At 37.3% G+C, this 25,477-nt stretch overlaps 1 protein-coding gene across 1 annotated transcript in view; it reads right to left on the reverse strand.

Annotated features, from left to right (window-relative positions):
- Nucleotides 1–7,466: 7,466 nt before the first annotated feature.
- Nucleotides 7,467–25,477, reverse strand: part of LOC120767927 (angiotensin-converting enzyme) — a 171,653-nt gene continuing 153,642 nt past the window's right edge. The window contains exons 8-9 of the mRNA XM_040094288.1: nucleotides 8,104–8,244; nucleotides 7,467–7,964 (exon numbers count right to left, since the gene is read on the reverse strand). Of these exons, the coding sequence (XP_039950222.1) occupies nucleotides 7,649–7,964; nucleotides 8,104–8,244 (457 nt within the window). The 3' untranslated portion in view covers nucleotides 7,467–7,648. The remainder of the gene's footprint in view (nucleotides 7,965–8,103; nucleotides 8,245–25,477) is intronic.

A 25,477-nucleotide genomic window follows, 5' to 3' on the forward strand; every position in this document is an offset into this window, starting at 1 on the left:
ATCAAATCAGTGCAACCAGTCCGACAGTGACACAGTCCGCCGGAAAGACAAACAGCTCGGCAGCCAACAACAACTGTGTAAATGCTCAACACAAATCAGCGTACAATTATTTAATTGAAATGATGATGTCCTTAACTCGCTTTGTTTTTGTAAACAGTACCTGCTCTCATACAAACGCACTGAAAAAAAATATATAAAAAGCAATTTGTACTCTCAGCGGTGTAGCAATTGTGTGTTTCGATGTTGTTGACGTAGTTGTTGCTTCGTATGCAATTTGAAGACTTTGCACACCAGACCGATGTTTATGTTATAGAACTGAAAGTATATATGTATGTTCATATACCCAACATGTGTACATATATAGTTATATGAACTTCGTTTCAATATTGCCACCCTTTTATTCTTTATTAGAGCTAATATTTACTGCTTCGCTTACATACTTACATACAAGTCTCGACAAATAATATTGCAATGACTATGAGATTACCTTGTAACATCCACGGCTGGTTACCGTGACAGAAATCACAGTTGAAACAGCGATTACCTTAAGATACCACAACATGAGAGGTATTGGTAAAGAGACCCTCATATATAAGCGAATCTGTTAAGCCCTGTAACAAAACAATTAACTTCGACACCAACTAATTTGCCCGATTTAAAAGTATGACATCAAAGATGTTTTAACCTCAGTCTAGAGAAAGCTGGATAAGCGATTAGAAGATAGAAATATTGGAATTTGAAGCGTGCAATGTGACCCGTGGTCTATTGTACTCTATATTGGGTTAATGATTGTAATGTATTCTCCCACCAGAGTAAATTATTCGATAAGCTGATTCCTTCTTCATGCAAGCCGGGAATTTGTGCTACGGTGTATCCGGTCTTTGGTCGCCAAACACCGATCAGTGGAACAGTACCCTAATCCAGTTATGCAGATGACACCACAGCCAGCAATCAACTGCGTAACTTTGCGTTATTTTGTTTTTGGGAAGAGCGATTAGTTGAACCGTGTTGTATCGAACTCTCAGAAACAGTCCCGCTTGTAGAAGCCCAGACACCGTGACACTCTACTGGACCTTTCCTCTTTAATAAGAGCCTAAAAGTTGCCGGACCACTGCTGGACATATATTTCAAGCTGAGGTCTTTGTTATTGCGAAAGCAGCGAAGCTGGCGTCCAATGCACCTGTAGCCATGCAGCAATCAAAGCAGTAACCTCGCACCGCATATCGGACGGAAGTGTATTGCGAAGCAGAGCAACTTCTACTAGGGTCCAGGTCACAAAGGCATCGAGGGCAATGAAATAGTTGACCAGATTGGCAAGGATGGTATACGGCTAGCATCCGAAAACATGATCAACATTGGGAAACCCAATTGTCAATACAACGACCTCGACGGAAGCATGGTAAGAAAAATCAAAACCCGATGGAACGAGCTACCTGGGTGAAGACTCCAAAAGGCAAAGCGGTAGATCAGAAGCATACAAAATTCGTATGGTCCTGATATAGTCACGCCGCAGAGTTTGTTAAAATTCTCGTCAAGCGCAGGCACAGTTTAGTAAGGAACCAAAAAACTGGAATCTGAAAGTAAGGGATAACCCCAGAAGATTTTATCTTTCGCAACTTGTTTCAAACGCCATTGAAGAGTTACAAAAAACATAGTTTTTCCAATATATAAAAAAATATCTAAAAATTATATTCAAAACAAAATCTTTTTTTTTAACTTAAAATAATTTTTTAAATATATTTTTCCCTAAAACATAAATTTGTTAGTCGAAATGTAACAAATAAGTTTCGATATAATTTATTTGAATTAAATTTCTATTACCAAAAATGTTACAGTAACAGCGCCACTGCATTCCAGTTACGCATTTCGCGTTTCAACCCATTACTCACTAAATTTATTTGATTATAGTTCACTCACTAAACAATTTTTTTTTTGCGAATTCATCGCTTACTAGCAGTAAATCATATGCAGAGAGCGTATATTTTACAAAAATTAACGCGTTAACTAAGGCGCATAGAAGCACTTATGATATATAATGTACTGGATCAACACCCAACCGTTAACGCTTTATTTATTTGACACTTGAGCATGTAATTATATAAAAAGAAGAGTTGTGAGTATTTCTACAGCGACTATTTCCCAAGATCAGCGACTACCTACCTACACACACACACGAGTACGGCTAGTCGGGAAATGCATTCCGAATAAATAGTTTAATTCGCTGAACACACTACGCCTGCGCTGCGTAAATTTAAGCAAAATGCTGATATGTTCGCTTTCGTTATGAGGCAGTGCGCGTCTTGACACACAGGGGAACGTCGCCAATTTATGAATCTATCAACTGCGGAACAAGCAAAGCCTCTATGAAGCAGTATACTACATATAATGTGTTGTGTTGTTGTATGGCTGCTTATAAATTACATCTAGAATATAATGCCAGAATTGATTGCACGCATATATACTTTGACACAGCATTAAACAACTTAATAAACTGGCAAGGTATAGTTTTCGCTTTCAAACGAATTCAGTACGAAGACACACCCTGTAGGAACTAGGTGTGGATCAAAAACTTGAGGCGGATAATATCAATACTCCGGGTTCGCAAAAAGTATGGAAACCGAGATGTTTCATCCTTAGTTTGGCGAAAGCTGGACAGAGGAGGAGAAAGTGTGTAGATGTTTCCACCTCATATTCTTTTTTAGAGGATGGAGTCATGTGTAGAAGCCTCACAGAAGTCCCTGAGATAACACGTTCACCAAATTTGGTTTTCAATAAATCGATTCGTTGTCCGCCCTGTAGGAACTACATATTATCCAAGTCCATATCATACAATTCGGGCCAAACATATTCGGGTATCATTTAGCAGTAGCGATTCCTGTTCTTGATCATCAAGGAAGAAGTACATACCAAACATAATTTTTTTTTGGTTTGCAATGGTGACTCAAGGAGTACGTATGGATTGCTGCCAGACCAGTAACGCATATTTTGCTTATTGTCGAAGCCATTGAGCCAAAAATGAGCCACATCGCTGAAGATGATTTTTCGATGAAAATCCGAATCATTTTCAACTTGTTGCTCAGCCCAATTCACGAACATACGACAATTCTAGTGGTCAAGCAGCTTCAGTTATTGCGTAAATTTTATCTTGTTAGGATGTAGACCAAGATCTTTTCGCAAAATTCGCCAGAACGACGTGTGCGAGACTGATTTGGGTCTTCCTCAATTGTTGCGCCAGCGACAGCAATATTCTTGATACTACGGGCACTTCTTTGTCCCACTGGCACAGGAACATTTTCCCCTAGACGCTCAATTGTTGATCTGATAGGACAATTATGACGACAATAAATTATACATAGCAAAAGTTGAGGCCACTGACCCCGAATATGGGTAATAAATTTAAATAAATTCGACTCATTGTTGGATCGTTTATTTCTCCATAATGAAATGGACTTACTAAAGAGAAATGTCAAAAGAATGGAAAAATATATGGCGTAGTTTGCTGTCCCTCTCGGTTTACTGTAGTAGCTCGCTATTGAAAAACTCAGTGTGAAACGCTTGAGGTTCGTTTCATCCGCATACCGATAAAATCTGAATTATCAAAATCAAGTTACTTTGTTCATAAACATTATTTTGTTTTAAAAGATATCTTGATTAAATAGCATGTATTATTTCCCATGGCCCTGATATGATAATTTAGAATGGGCTGCTTTAATATTGTGCTTCTATAAAAGTTGATCTATCAAAATCTATTTATTTTATGAAAACATTTTATTTTTGAGGATATAACTTTGTTGGAACGCCTTTTCTTGTTTTCTCTGTATGTAGTTTCATTTTAACTCAGGAATTCGATTAGATTAGTTTTTGGTTTACGCTACGGTGCAATTAGTAATTAAGGTTTGTTTTACAGAAAATATTTTGCGCTTAAAAATGTAATATTTTCGTTTCAAATGGTGCAAAAAATTTTTTAACATGTTTTATTTCCTACAGGGTTCACTCAATTGGTTATTGTACATACATATATTTATATTTATTGCATTGCGATGTTTGTCTTGTGCGTTACTATATGATAGATGTGGCATAAACAAATGTATAACTTGACAAATCATAACGGAAATATTGTGAAGTGAACTTTTCATTACCCACAACATTCTGCAACAAGTCGCAAGTTTTTTATATTTCATACCTTTCGTTCAATTCTTTAATTTAGTTTAATTTTTTCTCAATATCTAAGTACCTATCAAAAAAATTAAAAATTAAAATAAATTTGTTTAAAAACAAAATTATGTAATTTTTTTTAAATAGATACAATTAATATAAATCGGTATACTCTGAAATTTCACTCTCTACGAACAAATATTTCGTAATTTTTTTCTCAGGTGGGACAACTGAGAACTCTATCTTTCTAAATTTGTTCACTTATCTAGAGAGCAAACTTAAGCAACTACACCGTTAGTGCGATCTATGAAATTCAACTGACAGTTGCCGCTACTCTGGCAACGTTCATTAAAAAATTCTTATTTTGTGGCAATGTATTAATAGTTAGGTTTACTAATAAAAAAGCTAACAGTAGAAAGGAAAAATAAAAAAGATAAAAAAATTGTTACACCGTAATCATTCAATTTGCACGTTCTACTCTAAAACATATGCAAATGAGAAAATAGAATTCAATATTTTATATGCAAACAATAAGCCGCCTACGAGGCACTTAACATTTTAAATTCAATAAAATCATTTATTACCTGAGAAATGCATTAACCACTCGCGACTTCCACTTCCGTCAATATTAGTCGACATAAAAAGTAATGCCTAGAATTAAGCGCAAATTCACACGTGAGTGGAAATTAAGAGCCGCCGACGTATTACGCGGATTATTGCCACGAACTGAATTATATAAAACAGAAAACAAAAAACTCACACGCAATTTGCAATTGAACTTGAGTCAATGCCAATTGGCGTCTGGCTAAGCGCTAGGCGCGTTTCAACCGCCAATCACACACACACACACGCATACACACAAGGGTGTCGAACGAGCACACCGGCTGCACCCGCTCAACCAGACTGCACAATTTGCCATTTTTTCACAATAAAAATAAATTTATGAAAAAAGTACGTGAAATCACTGAAGTGCGGGAAACCAGTTGAGCAATTTGTCAGAGGTACAGCCACACGGTAGGCGGCATGACGCCACAATGCTAGCCCAGAGTCAATCTGCGCGCGAAGAAGCGGTGGTGTGTGTGCGCAAGTGCGAAATAAAGCAAATGGGACCACCTGTGCGTATGCGAAACCCATTGGCGTTGATTGGGCAGTTTTTGCGTATGCGGTGCATGGGTAGTTTGGAAAAACGCTTGCGTACACGCAGGTCATTAGGCGACACCGCATGTGTGCATTTGTTATATAATGTATATGTGTGCTTTGTTTTCTTTGTGGGCAGTTCTTGAACTTGCCAGCGTGTCGCGCACAAATTATTATTGAAAAAAGTAAAAAAAAAAACTGAACGACCAACAAGTTTACAGTAACAAATTAATAAATAAAAAAAATTTTCTGTGGAAAAATATGTTCAGTTAATAAATTCCATATACGGTATTGAGGGGCACACCTAGTAAGCAATTTAAAAATATATGTTTTTTCTGATTTCGGTAGGTTACACATTTTAAAAAACATGCATCAACTAGTTTTTGAAGTTACAGACTTCATCGGTTTATTTTTAAACGCATTTTTTTGAAAAAAAATTTATCAAATTAGTTGCAGTGATACTCGGAGATAAATACAAATAATAAATACAGAGACATAATTACCTACCAGTTTTTGGTCTCAGCGAAAGTTGAATTTTGTTGGTCAAAAACAAGAAATATTTTTTTACTGCCACCATTTTTTTTCAAATTTTCATTTTTTCGACCGTAAGTAGGGGCGACATTTTCAAATACTACGGCGTAGAACTGATAAGGAGCATGCATCAGCTTCTTTGTAAAATGTGGTCGGCTGAAAACATGCCCAACGATTGAAATTTTAGTGTGCTCTGCCCAATCCAAAAAAACGGAGACTCCACAAATCTGCGTCAACTACCGTGGGATAAGCCTTTACAAAATCGCATATAAGGTTCTATGGAGCGTATGTGTGAAAGATTAAAGCCAACGTAAACAAACTTATTGGACCTGATCAGTGTGGCTTTAGACCTGGCAAATCCACAACTGACCAGATATTCACCATGCGCCAAATCTTGGAAAAGACCAGTGGAAAGAGGATCGACGCACACCACCTCTTCGTCAACCTCAAAGCTGCTTTTGACAGCACGAAAAGGAGATGTATTTATGCCGCTATGCCTGAATTTGGTATCTCCACAAAACTAACACATACGGTTGTGTAAAGTGATGTTGAGCAATACCAAAAGCTCCGTCAGAATCAGGAAAGACCTCTCTGAGCCATTCGATACCAAACAAGGTTTCAGACAAGGCGACTCGCTATCGTGCGACTTCTTCAATATACTCCTGGAGAAAATAATTCGATTTGCAGATCTAAGTAGAGAAGGTACAATTTTCTATAAGAGTGTACAACTACTGGTCTACGCCAGTGACATCGATATCATTAGCGATAATAACCGCGCCGTTAGCTTTGCTTCCTGCAGACTGGATATGGAAGCAAAGCAAATGGGTCTGGTAGTAAAGGAGGGCAAGATGAAATACTCATGTCATCAATAAAACAGTCGTCACACTCCTGCCTAGGCTCACACGTCACTGTTGACAGTCATAACTTCGAAGTCGTAGATAATTTCGTCTATCTTAGAACCAATATTAACACCAACAACAATATTAGCCTCGAAATTCAACATAGATTAATTCTTCCCAACAGGTGCTATTTCAACCCGAGTAACCAACTGAGAAGTAAAGGCCTCTCTCGACGAGCGAAGCCCAAACTCCACAAGTCACTCATCATCCCCGTCTTGCTTATGACTTTATAGGGCGGGGGCATGGACGATGACAACATCTGATGAGTCGACGGTATGATAGAAAGATTCTGAGAAAGATTTATGGTCCTTTGTGCATTGGCAAGATCGAATATCGCATTCGATGGAACGTTAAGCTGTATAAGAAGCAGAGGAGAGGAAGACCTCCCCGCCGTTGGAGCGATCAAGTGGAGGAGGAGAATAACAAGCGAAAAAGTTGTATAGCATTGCTTTGGGTAATGAAAGGATCTATAACTTTTAAAAATTTACTTTTTTGACATAACCAAACATTTCAAAAAAGACCCCACTCTTAATGTTTCATCAACCCATGATCTTTTATTTTTGTTTTTTTGCGTTCAAAGATTATCTGCAGTGAACTAGTAGTTTTTCAAACCAAAGTCATTAGTTTTCAATTCACAATTAAATATTTTTCAGAATACCCTCTAAATACAACTGATATACTTGTAATTCTTAAGCCAGCACAAAAACGTGAAAAGAAAGCTTCAACAAAATCACAAACAGACACTCAATATTACAATTTTAATTTTAATCAGTTTTATTTTTTTAATTTACAACAAAACTCCATTAGCAGTAACGTTAAGCTTAAAACACTTTAAGCATGTACAAAAAAAAATAAATATATAAAAGCATATTCATAAAATAGTATAAATTCCAACCATTTAAACCTAGAAAAAAGTTTTGTTTTCCTTAGACTCTGCGCCTTATAAAAAGCAGTGACCAAACCACCATCAACAGTGTTGGCAATTGCACCCAATCTGACTTTGTGCCCATGTTATAGTAACCTCCAGTGACTTGCAGATTCGCCGTCTCAATGCTGCGCTTGCAGTAGTCGCCATCGTAATTCCAGCCGACAAACTCGTTCGTGCGCAACGACTCCAGGCGCAGCCATTCCTCGAGCGGCGCGAAGTACTCACGCAACGCTGTTCCGTCCAGCCGACCCTCACCGAGCGTCTCCTCAAGCACTTCCTGCCACGGCTGTGAGGCACCTTTGGCCATTATGCTTCTGCAAATAGAAAAGAGATTTGTATAAAATATTGTGCTGCTTAATTGAGAAGAGTAATAGAAAAATTTAAATTTTGAATGGAAAATTTAAAAAGATTTCTTTGACTTCAGTTTATATTATTGAGTTGGATCTTACTCACTTAAGTAAATTCCCTGCTTCCGGATGGCGATACACATCACAGCGATGTAAGGGCTTCCGTGGATCACCGGGCACATATTGACCGCTCACACGACACATGCCACGGTAGATTTGGAACTGCAGAATAGTCGAGACATAGTATCTGAAAGTAGAAGAAATAAGGCCTTTATTAAATAAGCGGTTCAAATTCGACATGAAAATGGAGGCTGAGATTTTTTTCAGAAAATTTTCAAGTATTTATAACTTTTCCCATATGAGCAGCAAATTGTCATAAAAAGTTGTCAACTTGAGGTTTTAAAAACATTCAATGATAATTCATTTGAAAGCTTTAGTAGCTGACTATGAAGTTTCTGATAATTTACGAGCTCAATGAAATAGTTTAGTACCGCATGTCCGATCTAATAATTGACTGAGCGCACTGAAACCGCAAAATCGCCGCTACAAACTTACATACTTACTTGCATATGTAGTTAAGCATCTGTGTGGCTATTAAAACACGTAGCATCACATGCGCATTAACAGTGAATTTAATTAACTACTTAAATTACTTTTGACTAAATATGAAAAAGATATACTTCGCAAGTGCTTTCGAAACATAGCGCAAGGTCGTTTTGCAAAATCATTTGAGGTTTTATTAGTAATTTTGTTTGAAATTTGTTCATACAAGTATGTTTCATTTATAATCGTAATTGTAGACTTAATACTACTTAAGCGAATTATCAATGAAACGAATTGAAAAAAAAAAACATTTTTGATGGATCTCACAAATCAAAATATGCGAGTGTTAAGGAACTTTGAAAGAATTGATTAAACATGTTGACTTCAAAATACTTATCATCGGTATGTGGATTTTATTCAATATTCAGTGCAATTCAGTACAATTTTTAACTCAATATCAAATTTATAAAATAATCGGGCCCCAAAATTTGAAACGTGGTTTTCTTGAAATGATGTTTTCTGAGGCGATGAGCCAGGTGTACATTTTTTATAAAAAAAAACGTCTTCTAGGCATTTTATCCAAAACCAAATTGAATTAGTACCTGCCTGTGGCTTTTGAATCCGCCGGACACCTTCTTTCCTCCTGAAGATCGGATATGGGATCAAGGGATCCTAATATTCTAAAACTAATCACCAATTATTAAAGTACATTACGTGACATGGCCAATTTAGAATTTTCAAAAAATTTTGTTTTTCGCTAAAACTATGATTTGTGGTCATGGATTGGTAGTAAGAAAAATTTTCTTCAAAATTATATCATGTGTACGAAGACCGAAGACCGAAGACCAATGCCAATATTAGCAAATTTCTAAAAGTTAGTTCCGGTAATTTCGGTTTTGAGAATGCACCAAGGCCAAGAAAGGCCTCTTGAAGCCGATCTGGATAAAATAAAGTCGTTGTTTGATGGAAATCGTCGAATAACAAGTCTAGAGATTGCAGAAAGTTTAAATTTGTCTGCTCACAAGCACATGAAAAGTCTAGAAATAATTTGGGTTACTCATGTTCTTACAGAACGAAATATACTTCGTTGCATTAATGCCTATGATTTGCTTAATGGTTACTGGTGACGAAAAGTGAGTTGGATGACGATTATCCAAAAGCTTTTGCAGTTTGTATAGGAAGCTCTCCTACACCCATCATATGCTCAGACACATAAGGATTGTAAGAAAAACAAAAACCATTATATGTACATAGTATATGACAGTTGGGGTAGTATCAACCAGATTTTATCTATTTTTCTCAATACCACATACTATTAACATGTCACATACTAAAAAACCAATCATATACTAGAGAAAAGTCAGTCGGATGTTCGAAAATCCTGATATTAGTTATGTGGGGGTTAAGTCAAGTTTCCGCTCAAATTTATATATTTTAAGCCCAAAAATACACTGTTATGAGTCAAACATGCTCTGAAATTCTTATTGAGATAACTCAAATATTGGACGATACATATAAATATGAAAAAAAATACCACATACTAAATTTTGTTGCAATCGATAAGTCGGGTCCTGAGATATGGGACTTCCCCTAAAAGTAATCGGTGCCATGCCCACTGTTCAATTTTTCAACGGTCCCTATAAAACCTTGTCATATTCCGATAGCAAACTTTTGCGTCTCTGTCGCATTTAGTTACTGATTTTTCGCACTTTTAGTAGTTTTCAACAGTACCGTTATATGGGGAGTGAACGTTGTTTTCATCCGATTTAGTCCATTTTCACACTATAGAAGGGCTAGAAGTTCTTGTAGACTTCGTTCTGAGCGAATTTGGTTGTTGTAGCTTTAGTGGTTTAGGAGATAGGTGAACAAAACTATAATACTCTGCAGCAACTGGTTGCCCACAAGAGCAATATCTATCTTTCCAAGACATGTTCGAAAATCTGGAACAACATAATATTACTATATATATATACAAAAGTACATATATATTAACAAACCGCACGAATATAGATTTAAACTCATACAATGTAATTTTTTAGTAACTAGAAGTTCAATGATAGACTCTGAATTAGCAAAATAGTATAAAGGCAGTAATGTATAATATAGAAAAATGTTATAGTAGAATAAATTATATGTCAAATGTCAACCAAATCAGTCTTTAAGATGAACTAGTTTCATTTGTAGCATTGCTGCACAAAAAGGCCAACTCAGCACTGCTTTAAATAACGATTTAACTGCCGAATTAAACGTGTCCCGAGTCTTTGTGTTTACTCACAGCACTAAAATATAATTTGTTGGCAGCTATTTACGACATACTTTAAGCTTTTAGTAGCCAGCCAACAGCATTGGTAACGCTGGATTATCAAATTATTAGCACCATCAAAATGTTAATGATCGACAATTTGTCCTCAAGCCGATATTGCAGCGCATAAAAATTGCATAATCGCTTGCATGCAAAAACCAAGCAATTAAATCTAGACTAAAGCACAACTCGGCGCTTTGCCGCTGCTTTGACTGCACAGCCATAGACTTACACACACACACACACACACAAACGGTGAGTACGTCGCTGGTTTTGTGGCCAGGCAGCGGCTCAATGCCGGATACAGTTCTAGCGCTACACGGAATTTGCTACATTTTGCAATATCCACAAATCATTACACGCTAAAAAATGAGCCATAACCGACGACGGCCGAGGAGCAATGCGGCACTGCCGAGTGGGTACTTATGAATTGCTGTACTTTTGCGCTCGTTTATTGGCGTCAATGGCGGTGCTTAGAGGCAGCCATGCCCACCAGGGGCTCTGCGAAAGCGAAATTAGCCGTAATCAATGGTAATTATTGTTGATTTACAAATTACGTGCTCGTTTTCAACAAACACACATAAACATACTACACAAATTTGTATATAGAAATATATATAAGGATATACATATATACACATAAACGTCTACATTTAAATATATATATCAGAGTGGAGTTAAGTTTCATTGCAACCTGACAAATTCATTTAAACCGCTTGACGTTCCGAAGGCTGCTGTCGATTATGTCCGCTGTAGTTGTTATTGTTTGGTGGTCAAAAGCTGCTGGGGTGTCAGCAGTGGGCGTTGGACAGGGTGCTTTATTGTGATGGTCACGTTGCGCTGTTGCTGATTTGCTTAATTGACGCTGGTTAACTTACCGTTTTCAACGCCAATTATGGTAATTTCGCGCTAAACAAAAGACTTAAGGCACAAACTTCAGCACCGAAGCGGGCGAAGGCGGCTTCGAATTAATTTCAAGTAATTTAAATATCGAAACTCGATTGTTGTGGCTGTTGGGTTCTTATTGGCAATAGAAAATAGTTAATATTTAAATTTAAGTAGGCCTCATTAGTTGCCACATTCGTGCCGCATGACTGAGAAAGGCTTTGCAAATATTAAGAGCAAAAATAAATAATTTAATGTTTTTGAGCGGCGGAGTGTATTGATTAGATGTTTCAAGCAACACTACGTTGGAGGTTGCTTCAAGTTCGACAAGCTTCAAAGAAGCTATTTTCTTAAATTTTTTCTGCCGTAAAAACACTCTCATAAAATTCATAAGCATTTCCGAATAGACTTTAAACTTTTAGGTTCACGCATTAATTAAATAAAATCAAAGCGATTAAAGAAAATGAGGCGAAAACTACGGTAACCCAAGCGCAATTGCCCTTGATACCTCCGACGGAGGATCGGACATGCTCGCCTTCAAATTTCTGCTGATGTTCCTTGGTATAACTCGAAAGTCGAATTCAAAATTTGGTGAAACCCGCAGGTTAGTCATAAAGAAACATACACAATACGGTAATGGTATAACAAAAACAACAAAAAACGTTAACTTCTTTTGCACCCTTCACAAATAAAAAACTTTTTATACAAAAATTGATTTTGTTTGGTCGGTCTACATGTTATAGCCATTCGATCTGAACAATTTATTGGAATATTATTGCATTGTCTTGGATAATAGTCTGTGCTAAATTTTGTGCAGATATCCCGCTAAATGAAAAAGTTTTCCATACAAGGACCTGACTCCGATCGTTCAGTTTGTATGGCTGCTGTATGCTGTAGTGATCCAATCTGAACCATTTCTTCAAATATAATAGCGATGCTTTAGAAAGTCCACCATGCCATGTATCGTGCCGATACATTGTCAAATGAAAAAGTTTCCTATACAAGGACGTGATTGCGATTGTTCAATTTGTATGGCAGCTATATACATATGTTGTAAAGATCCGTTATCGGCGGTTCTGGCAAATAAGCAGCTTCTTGTGGAAAATCGTCTAAGCGATAACTCATAACTGAAAGACTAGTCGTGGTGTCCTCCTGGGTGTTACAAACTTCATCGCTAACTTAATACACCCCGCTCAAGGTATAAATAACAGAAAATTATATTTAAAAGTAAACTAAGAAAACTCCTTGTAAACAAAAATTTATGTCATTAACTACAAACTTTTGAAAACTACGTCGTCGCTGAATAGTGACTAATAAAATTACCATACATCACTTTCCTATTTTTTCTTAGTTTTCGGTTAATATCCTGTTGTGGTTTGTTTTCCCAAGCGCTCGCTGCTAACGATCACGCCTTATAAATCAAACGAACGACACGAAGTGCACAACATGGCACAAGGCATGCAAACCCACTGCCACAGTGCCCTGCATTTGCGGAACGGTCAGATGGTCTGTAACCAGCAGACAACAACAACAAACAAACAAGCGGCGAACACACATATTGCAAACAACGGGTTTAACATGCTGGAAAATCAACGAACACAAACGAGGCAACAACCTTTAAAGTCACAGGCAGTTGAGCAGCCGTCCAAGCAATGAATCAGCAAGCAGCAACAACAACAAAGCCGGCCGTTAGAAGCGGCGAACGCCAACGCAGCAGCCCAGCCGTGACTGAGACTAAGGTGCATGTTTGAGTTGTTGTTATTGTTGCGATTAATGCAACGTTGTTGTTATGTTTGATTTAGCTCCACTCTTGGTATGGCTGTTGGGGTTATCGCTGCATGCCGCGGCCTGACTTGACTTAGGTGGCATGCAACAATTGATTTTAATGCTGCTTTTTGGTTTTTGCGGCGCTCGGCGCTTTAAATCCTTTTGCATAACAATTAAAAACACGGCTTTAGCGTGCAATTTCTCGTTTTTTATTTATTGTCTTTTAATTGTCGCTGGTTTGGTGAGTGGTTATTGTTATACTAAGACTTCAAAATGCGCTAACGTAAATTTTTGTGGTATAAAAATTTAAATTTTTGTTTTTGCATCAATAATGGTTAGTCTATTACTTATAGAGACGCCGACAACAATATTGTTTTTTTTCGCCTTTAGCCACCGAGAACATTGAAAACAATAAAAAGCTGCATGTCGCTGCCGGAAAATGGCGCATAATTTATTTGCTGTTGGCGCGTGATTTCACTGAATCCATCATCATGACTGAATGACACAAAATTTAAATTAAAAGCAACGTTCAAGGTCACCTCCGGTATAGACAACCACATTTCGGCACGATTTAATTTTCTGTGGGAAAACTGCGGCATAATTAGAAAATCTGAAAAAGCTGACTAATTACAATAGATCAATATGCAAATGATACATGCTTCACTAAATATTAATTTTTGTTGTATTTATTTAGTTAACAAAGAGCCGACATGTTCGCAAGCAGATATAATTGGGTCAAAGAGAGGGTACCTTGCAAGCTCATCGGCTTTGCAGTTTCTAGCGATTCCACCTTGACCAAGCAAGTCTTATAATGAACTACTAGCTTGATGTTATAGATAGTGGCTACATTCACTCTTTGACTAACTTCGAGCGCACAATGAGCGAGTATAATGTTAGGATTATTGAGAAGAAAAATGAAAGGATTGTGAACAAAAGTCTCATAAGCCATGCAGAAAAAACCGTCCCTGCGGCTTTAGACCTCGAAGGTCAACAAAAGACTTTTCTAGAATGTTAATAAGTTGTTCTAATATTTTGCATTTCCGAAATATTGAGGGGATATACAGTACATCTCCTTAATGTTATCGAAGGCTTGTTTAAAATCAAATCAATTAAAATCAATAAATAGCATACGTACTATAAATCAATACTGTACTCATAACATTTCTCCATGGACTATATGAGGGCAAAAATTTGGCTACTGTTGACCTTCCGAGTCTATTGACGCATAGATATATAGAGGTGGATCTTCATCGGTTTTGAGTATTTTATTTACAATATTCAACATAGTGCTGTGATGCGCCATTGATGAAATACGTGACGCAAAATAAACTGCACACATATTAAATAGAACTAGCAAATACTCGCGTACGCGGACGACTTCGCTTTAGCCAGCAAAAACATCCACGCCTTATCCAAATTTGGTTTAAAATTAATGAAAATAAAACGAAATATATGCTGAAGTCCAGGAAAAAAACAATATTATTCGACCAATAAGCATTGACCAATTGGAACTCTAATCGAAAAGGACGAATTCAAACTGAAAATCTTCGAAAGAAAGCTGTGTGGAGCAATTAGAGGTAATGATGAGTGACGTACTACCGAAAAAATAAGGTGACATTTGAATTTAAACTGCGCACGTCGAAGGATTTGGAAAATTATTTTTTTTTAGGTTGGTAGTACTGTCAGTCACATTTATGTCAAATTTCATGTCAAAATATCCATTAGTGTTTGAGATACGTGTCGTTTTGTGAGCTGCTGAAAGTGAGTTTTTCGTGTTTTGCGATGTCGAAATTTGTTGAGCATAGAATTTGCATTAAATTTTGCTTACGGAATCAATTTTCTGCTGCAGATACGTTGAGGATGGTGCAGAAAGCCTTTGGTGATGAGGGTATGTCTAAAAAAAATGTTTACAAGTGGTATAGTGAGTTCCAAGCCGGACGTGAACGTGTCGAAGACGAAGAGCGTCCAGGGCGACCATCAACCTCAACCGACGAAGCTCACGTTCAACAAATCAAAGATTTGGTGTTGAAAAACCGTCGATTAACAATTAAAGACATTGCTGATGAAGTTGGCATATCGAAAGGCTCAGCCAATACCATTTTGAAGCATGTTTTGGGTCTCAAGCGCGTCAAATCTCGACTGGTACCGAAAACATTGAATTTTTTGGAAAAAAGGCGTCGCGTTGAAGTGTGTGAAACGATGCTTTCCGACTACCAGGGTATCATGAAATGCATTATAACTGGCGATGAGACTTGGATCTATGCTTACGACCCCGAAACAACCGATCAATTGAGCGAATATCGTGCCAAAAGAGAGCCGAGACCAAAAAAATCGCGCCAAAGTCGCTCAAAAATCAAGGTCATGTTGACTGTTTTCTTCGATTATCGTATCGCATTATGAATTCCTTCCAACCGGTCAAACAGTCAACAAGAAATATTATTTGAACGTTATGAGTCGTTTTCGTAACGCTATCCGCCTAAATAGCCCGGAATTGTGGAAAGACAATTCTTGGTTTTTACAACTACGATAATGCACCATCCCATACTGCCCTCGTAATTCGTGATCATTTCGCCAAAAAGTCAACCCATATCGTTCCGCAACCACCGTATTCACCTGATCTGGCGCCGTGCGACTTCTGGCTGTTCACCAAGCTCAAAAGACCTCTCCGGGGACACCGTTTTTATACGATAGAGGAGATTTAAGCCGCAGCGAAAACGGAACTGAAGGCCATCCCGGAAAGTGACTACAACCAGTGTTTCGATGATTGGAAAATTCGTTGGCATAAGTGCATTGCATCGGGAGGGGATTACTTTGAAGGGGATGAAATTGATTTGGAAGAATAAATAAAGAATTTTCCAAATAAATACAATGCCACCTTATTTTTTTTGGAACATTAGTATAAGTTGGAAGGATGAGCTGGATCAGCTTATGAAGTTGATATGTTACGAATTTTATACGTTTTATCAAAACGCAGAGACTAAGACTACAAACTACAACTACAACTAGAAACTACAAACAACAAACATGGCTCGACAATGTAACGGAATAGACAATAAGAGAGCGCAGAAGAAAATTCATTACTAAAGCAAGAGATAGACGGCGATCAAGATGGTTTGACGAGCTCGAGGAAGACATGAAGAAACTTGGCATACAAAATTATAAAAACCCCGCAAGCGACCGAGATGTCTTTGAGGACACATTTGCAGCAGGCCAAGGCATACAAGGAGCTGTAGAGCAAAATGATTCTTAAATGTATAAGAAAGATATTGCATACAAATTTTCCTAGTTTCTCAGTTTAAATTACACTTATTACAATCGGCAAAAGGTCTAGATTTTGAAAGCATTCATGGACTCAACTCGCTCGCTTTTCATAAAACTCAGTTTGGCCTGTTTGTGAGTCGAAATACTTACACACACACGGTTTCACAAAAATAGTTAAAATATACGATCCAACAACTTATTAACATTTACTACCGAAATTCGGAGTCAGTGGCATAAACTTTAAGAGCACTACGTCCAGTTTATGGGCGTCATAATCGTCCTATCAGATCAACAATTGAGCGTCTAGTGGAAAAATTTTAATCCGAAAGCGCAGAAAAAAATACTTTCGTCCCAGTGAGACAAAGAAGTGCCCGTAGTGTCAAGAATATTACTGCCGCTAGGTGTCAATTGACGAAAACAAGCGTTGGACATCTCTGTGACGTCGTTGTGGCGAATTTGCAAAAAGATCTTGGCCTATATCTTTACAAGATCAAACTGACGCAAGAACTGAAACCGCTTGACAACCAGGATCGTCGTATGTGAATTGAATGATATGGACTTGGAAAATATGTGGTTCCAATAGGATTGCGCAACAAGTCGCACAGCGAATGTCACAATCGATTTATTAAAAACTAAGTTTGGTGAATATGTTATCTCACGCAATGGCACAGTCAATTGGCCGCCTCAGTCGTGCGATTTGACGCCGTTAGACAATTTCCTGTGGGGCTAGGTCAAGTCTATGGTCTATGCCAACAACCCAACGACGATTGATGAACTTCGTACGAACATCGAATGTACTTTCACAAAGAATGATCTAGAGTTTCACTTATATCACAAACCACAGTTTTCTGGAAAGCTTTAAAATTAGTTATTTTCTATTAATTTTATTGACAATATTTAATATGTACATACATATTTAGAAAGGATGTTGAACTCAATCGGCTCTTCTAGTTCACATTAATTAATACATTGGAAAACGAGAATATCCGTGCAGAGTAGCAACTGCAAATCATTGCTGTTTCATGTTGCATGCTGTTTTAAGCCTTATGTAACAATGAACGACCTGCTGCGTGCCTAAAACGGTCTTTTTCGAAAAGCGTTATCGAACTAAATTTTGACACAACGAATTCATCACATCATCAAAATTGTCTCACACCTGCTTTTCGTGCCATTTTCGCATTTTTGAACTTAAGCATGTAGTTAAAATACTTTGAACAAACTTTTGCCCAAATATTTGCAATCACCTCTAACATAACGCACCATAATTTGCAGACCGTTAAGTGCAATAATCACCGTAAGTTATTGCCTCCACTAACCGCCAACCGCCAGCGTACGCTCACCGCAGCACCGCTCACTCATAATGGACGCCAGCGCAATTCGGTTGGTTGCTACACTTCTAGTTAGTTACAACTACTATATTGCTAGCCAAAGCTAAGAGGCGCGTAGTGGCGGACAACAGCTGGAGCTGAGCCACCAGCTGCAGCGTTTGACCAACCGAAGGCAGCAAGTGGCCGGCGAATGCGCCAACGCCGCGCGATGATTATGATGATGGCAAGCAAAATGCGAATGTGGAGCAAATAACTACAGGCAGTGGCAATTGCAGGCAGCTAGCTGCTTGCCACAACCAATTGCTCAATTCAAGGAGGCGGCTTGGGTTTTTTTCTTCATCGCGCAACAGCGAAGTGTGTGCTTTTAAGTGTCTGTCGAGTTGTCAAATGGCTGTCGTTGGAAATGGTACGGCTTGTGCGCCAGTTAAGCAGACTGCCTGTCGGTTTATCAGTCCGTCACCGCTCAGCCACTCACTTGCGAGACACACATGTTTGTGGCTCCTGTGCGCCAACATCTTGTCGGCATTAAATGTTTGCCATCACATTTGGTACAAATCGCCAAAATGGCAACCAGTAGCCGCCGGCAACTGCCGATTCTTTATCGCTGCCATTCGAGATGGCTAACATGTCAAACTGTACAGACAAACGCACACACTTATAGGGTATATGTAGCAGTTGAAGGCAGTCTGTCAACAATTATACGAATGTTGCTGAGCCCCTCCCGCCTCAGACAACCAGCCAGTCGGCACAGCCGCATTTACTCGTCTATAATAACACATTTTGCTTCTGTTTCTCAAATGACTCAAATTAAAGGTTGCGAAATTAGCACACGCACGCAGGCGCTCATTCACTCGCTCACTTGCTCACCGACTCCTGCCAGCACTACACCCTGTCCGTTTGCTGTTTGCGCTCTACTAGCAGTTGACCAATACGAAAATGGTTATAATTCTTGTGGCCACTTTGTTACGATTTTACGTACACTGGTTTACGTTTCTTCAATTTGATTGAACTGTTGTCCGCCCAGTGCTTGGCGGCAGCAATTTTGTTTTATCTTATTTAATTGCGTCGATAATTTTTTTCTCCTTCATTTTTTTACATGACATATTAGTGTTGGTAAGTGTGTGTGTTTTGAAAAGAAATTAAAATTTGCTGTAAAATTTTGTATCATATGGTGCAAGATCTATTTTTATGTTGATCACCATGAATACGGGTGCTGCACGTTGGATAGCGTTGAGAATGTGGTTCGATTTCGTAATCCTTTGATTTTTATTGCCGCACCATAAAGCAAACGAGGTGGTGGTTTAATTGCTACTGACACAGTAAATTTTTCAGCGGTGCTTGGAAAAGCAACAATTTTTCGGTGGTTTATCGCCGAATTTTTAGAAAGGGATATTTTTATATTTTTTTTATGTTTTCTTATCTTTTTACACACGCATTTGCTGTGGTGCTAATTACGAGCAGTAAGCGCTGTGACATTAGGTTGCTGTTGATAAGTACACTTAAGATTTTGTCTACTTCAGATCGAAGTCCGAGCACACTTCTCACTACAAAACTTGAGAACTTTTTTCTATTGCCTCATTCTTTATTTTATTTTTAGATTTTTTCAAACCCAGTGTAAAAAAACCTGCTACTGAGACCACCAAAAATCTGTCAAAAATGCCGTGAACTCGGCACACCATTCTCTCTTAATGCACCCCAATTGCTTTCTAATGCATTACTTGTGCTGCTTGTTTTCATGCTGATTATTTAATTAAACGCCTCAGCTGAAACTTTTCCATAGCGTGTTGCAGTTTTGTTGCAAAATCTCCAACTTTTCACCAGCAGAAATGTACAACGTCGCATAATGTCTTTCGTAAGTGCCACTTGAAGACCGTGTTAGCGTGCGAGAAATTCAACAAAATGCAAAAAAAAATCGAAAAAACGCACTCACATTCACAAAATAACAGAAATAGTTGCAAGATGTTTATGTCTCTGGTGAACAGTTGAAAAAACGAGTTTGCATGCAATGCGAGTGGTTGGCGCGCGATTGCCGCCTTATAACGGCAATTAATAGCGAAAATTGTAAACAAGAATAAATTGGCGGCAAAAATCTCACTACATTGAAAAGGTATCATACGTATGTAGTTACCTTTAGTCAAGCACAGGCGCCGCTCCAAATATAAATATTCACATTTATGGGTTTCAAAAGTTTTCCAGGCACTTGAAATGCGAGCGCTTGCGATGTGAGAGCGTAATGGGCTGCAGAGAGGGGTGTGGTGATGGTGCTGTAAGGTGTTGACAACCATAAACGCCTCTAACATAATAATTTTGGTTTCTAGCTTGAAGAACGTCAAATTATAAAATTGCTAACAGGTTTGATGGGTTAACTATTTATGCTATCAAATGTAAAGAGCCGGCGTTGCACTTTAGATAGATACTAATGCCATACACAGTACAGAATTACCTTTTTATTAGAAATATAAACACTTATAACTTATAAAAAAAAATATAAATCGAAAACCGGAAATCGCGATGAATCTTTTTTGGGTACTCCCAAAAATGTGGCCTTTTTATACCCTGAAGAGGGTGTACCAAGTTTGCCAGGATGTTTATACCCGCAAAAAGATACGTCGGTGACCCTCTAAAGTATATACGTATATAAATGATCAGCGTGCAAGCTAAGTCTATTTAGCCATGTTCATGTCTGTTCGTTTGACCGTTGTTCATCTGTAAATATGCGAATTATTCGCTCAGTTTTTGAGATATCGACCTTGATATTTGCACACGTTGTTTTCTCACTAAGAAGCTGCTCATTTGTAGGAATCGCTGATATTTTATCACTATAACGTATAGCTGTCAAACAAACTGACCCATAAAAATCACTAAACTTGGCATGGGTTAATATCCGAAGCATTTCTGTTGTCTTCAAGAAAATTACTTAGATCAGACAACCAATACATAAAGCTGTCAGACAAACAGACCGATAAAACTCAAGTTTTTGTATGGAAACATTTTTTATTTGTCAAGGTGTCGGCTTGAAATTTGGCAAGGATTAATATCAGAAATATTGGTAAACAACAACCATGGCATATAGCTGCTATACAAATTGACCAATCAAAAACAATATATAGATATTTTTATAGCCTTTTATGCTACCTCATACAAAGAATTATATGTGCATTTTGTGTTTTCTGGATTAAAAAAGTACAAAAGCTGAAGAAGTCTCAAACTGTCTATCGATCTTGAACACTTTGGCAGAGAAGATACCCAGAAGTGCTCAATCAGATTCAGGTTTGTACTAAAGGCAGTAAAGAAGAATTTGGTGACCTGAATTGCGTACAAATTGCCACCGATCTCAATTAATTCACTATTACAAACTCTCGCTTATAACAGAATCGCATATTTCTCCAAAAACTTCTTTTCATCACTAAAAATGAGGTTATGAAAATTCTTCGTACCAAAAACGGTTCAGTAACGGATTTTCATGGATTATTTGCACTATTCGACTATTGGTTATTTGTAGACCCATATGAGCTTTATTCTATTTGTCCGCAACTCATTAAATCAATCACTGCAAGTCGTTGTATTTGCCGTTCGCAACGCAAATCGATATTGCTTTTCCGCCCATTTCGTCGAATTGTACCATATTTACTTGAATTTTTTATGTAATTAGGTCTGAAAATACGCTTCAACGGTTGTGAGCTCTTGATTTGATGAAATAAATTGCCACAAATACATTTTTTGAGTTCTGGAAACAAATGGAAGTCACTGGGGGCCAAATCTGATGAATACGGAGGATGATGCAACAATTCGAATTTTAATTAACGGATTTTGTCAAAATGCTCTTGTGACACGGTGCATTGTCCTGTTGAAAAAGAATTTTTTACTTCTGCAAACCGCGTATTTTTTCAGAATTTTTTACTTCAACTGGTCCAAAAGGTTGCAATAAATTCAGAATTAATTGTTTTACCAGTTTGAAAGTAATCCACAAACAAAATTGCTATCGCATCCCAAAAAAACTGATGCCACAACCTTCTTGGCCGATTTCCGGACATGAACTCTTTTCGAAGCGGAACAACCAGGTTCACACCACTCTTTAGCCTCTTGTTTTGATTCAAGTTCATGGCGATAGACCCTAGTCTCATCCATAGAGATGAATCGACGCACAAAATCCACTTTATCCTTTTTAAAACGCTCCAAATGCTGCTGAGGAAGTCGCTTTCGCACGTGTTTTTGTTCCATTGTTAGCGAATGCAACACCCATTGAAATATGGCTCACACTGCCTAATGAGATGTGTAGAGACTCTACTAAATCTCTCTCAGTCAGAAGAGCGTACCAACAAAACAAAAAAAAGTTGGGCTAGTAGCAACACCCTCTCTTATCGAACGACAAAACTTATTGAACAACCTGGTATGGCGAAAAAACAACAAAACTAGCTATGCACAATTGCTTGTATGAGATATAAAAAGTACACCTGTGAAGGGTATTACATTATTTCTATTGCCAAATTTTACATTTTTTCTCATTCCTCTGAACCGTCATAATCGGAAAAAAATTACTATAATTTATAATAAGGAATCTCAATATGATCTACAAATAGTTTGCTTCTGACTTTTGTCATAAAAAAAACGCCATAACTGTTATTGAAAGTTATATCTACCGCTTTATCAGACGAGCATTGTTCAAATTGTCTTTACTTTTTTATAATTATACATCCATTCACCTCTTCTTCGACCTGCCTTTTGTTTAATTGCTCAAATCACAGAATTTGAAAAGACAGCCTCGTCAGCAGCTTAGCGTAGGCATATTTTCAAGATTTCATGCCCTCCAACATTCAAACTCAACCAACATTCCAACATTCAAACATTTGCATTATAATATTTAAATAATAGTATAATTTAAGCACTCAAGCTCAACTTTTCATATATTTATAGTATCTTTTTTCCAACTAACAATTTCAAATAATGAAAGATTTTCACGGTCTTCACAATTTAGTCTATTAATCTCAGTTAATTTAAATGCAATTATAACTAGCACCTATGTATATAACAAAGCCATTTGCTATGCACATTAAACATTAATAAGCTTAATAAAGCACGAATGCAAGCGTTTAATTCGATTATTTTGTACTTGTCTTATAATATATGTATATTTATCGATTCGATACAAAATATATAGAACGATTTGTTTTGATTATTTCGGGTCGCAATTATTGTGGCGTTCATTTTGACAATTGCTAATAAAGCGTACTCCGCGAATTTATGGCATAAAATTGGGCACAATTATTGCTAGTTATTTTTGATTCATATAATACTTACAACTACAAGTATATTTGTAGCTATTTAATAATACAACGAAAAAAGTGGCTGCAAAAAGCATGAAGAAAGAAAAATTCGGATTAAAAAATATTAACGAAAATTAGTAAAACATAAATAAAATAATATGAATGATTAATGTATAGCAAACAAAGTCCACATAAAGCAAATAAATACTACTTTTTTCCCCCAATTTCAAAGCAAATCCACACCGTCACCGCCTCACCTCACTCACTCACTCACTTTAAAGTTGTTGTAAATTTCTGTTAAATAATTGTGAATTCCTTGAGCTTTTTCGTACGCATTTTTGAAACTATTAAAAAAACGAGCGTAAGCACTAAAAAGTCTAAGAATGCAAGCGCACATAGCATATGCTAGTTAAAGCAATGCATATACCTTGCACTAGATCCGTTTTAATTTGTTCGCTAGTAATTACTTCATTTACACACGTCGCCGTCATTCAAAGAGAAGTGCTCAACACAGATCCGGCCTCAAGCGGGATTTAGAGTTAATTATATTAACTGATATAAAAATACAAATAAGTGTGCTGTTGCAGTAAAATAACAAATACAACGTTCTTACAATGCAGAGGGGCTTAAATGCTTTTAAAATTAAAGAGGTAAATGCATAAGGAAATTTATAAAATCAAAGTACTTAATTAAAACTTGAATTAGAGGTTAATTTTTTTAAATTAAACCTTTTTTCATTCTGCGGTGGTACCTTGTTTTTGCTTTTTCTCAGAAAACTAACCAAAGCAGTGTATGTATATATATATATTTTTTACCATTAAAAACTATGGACTTTCACTTTCACAACATAAAATACACCGACTTTTTTTTTAAATTATACATTGAATAGTTGAAAAAGTCTTTTCGTATTTTGTCAACAGATGTCGTTGCAGTCGACGTATATCTCCAGTGCTACCAATCACATTGTGTCAAACCAAATAGTGTTGGAAAGGTAATATTTAAAACACTAAATTCGGGGAAGCTGAAACAAGATTACAGCTGTTCAAAAATAAGTGAAAATAGTGAAGAAATAGCGATCACATGGCTACAATAGCTAAAGTTTTGTTTTCCCCAGAAACGGATAACCTCGTCAGAAGTTTTTTTCTTCACAAAAACTAAGCTGGGGGCAAAAAGAGTTTGATGCTGACGTTTTTGAGAGAATCTGGAATACGGCAAATGTAACAGGCGAAAACACCACACACATGGTATCCGCAGTCCGCAAAGATCAGGTCGCAGCAACTATGATTAAGGCAACACACAATAATAAACTAAAATCAGTATATTGGTGCCACGCTCAATTGGAATTTTTTCCAACCTACTTTTACGTTACAGAACTTAAATCCACAATATTTCTTTCAAACATTGCAAATTTTTTTTATACAAAGTTCTTGACTTAAATAGATTTTCAGTTTGAATCGTGAAACTTAAAAATTAATATACCTTTAATATTTTTAATAACAAATTATAAAATTAATCTAATTAAAACATAATTTTTTTAAATTTTATTAATATTCAACATACCGCCCTAACCATTTTAAGCTCCATTAAACTTGTCAAACGTAATTGAAACCGTTAAACGGCAATTGAATGCCAACCCAACAAGATGTAAATCAATACAATAACTACACACCACATTCAGCAACAACAACCAACGACGACCAACTATTGATGAGTCGCTAGTCAGCGGTGAGGAATGAGTGCATAAGATCGCCAAACCGAAGACACAACGAACGCGCAGAAGGCTGGTTGGCCATTAGACTGAAAAACTAGCCAGTGGCAGGCAAGCGTAACAACCATCAGCTGGTCGTTGGTTTGATGCGGCCGAACTATAAGAAAGCAATGACAATTCTGTAATCTGTGGCTAATTCGGGGTGATTGCCACAAATGGTTTAGCAAAAAGACGCGAGCATCTAACCACTTATCAGCAACCGCCAGAATATCAAATATTGGCAAGCGATTGGCTCAGAATCGTATCAAATTGAGCAGGCAACCACAAGAAAGAGAAAGCCGCCACACATACAATTAATGAACTGAAATTTTAGATTCAAGCCATGCTTAATTGAGCGATCAAAGCAACTATTCTTGCCGGCT

Source organism: Bactrocera tryoni, chromosome 2 (genome assembly GCF_016617805.1).
Source record: "Bactrocera tryoni isolate S06 chromosome 2, CSIRO_BtryS06_freeze2, whole genome shotgun sequence".
Classification (NCBI taxonomy): domain Eukaryota; kingdom Metazoa; phylum Arthropoda; class Insecta; order Diptera; family Tephritidae; genus Bactrocera; species Bactrocera tryoni.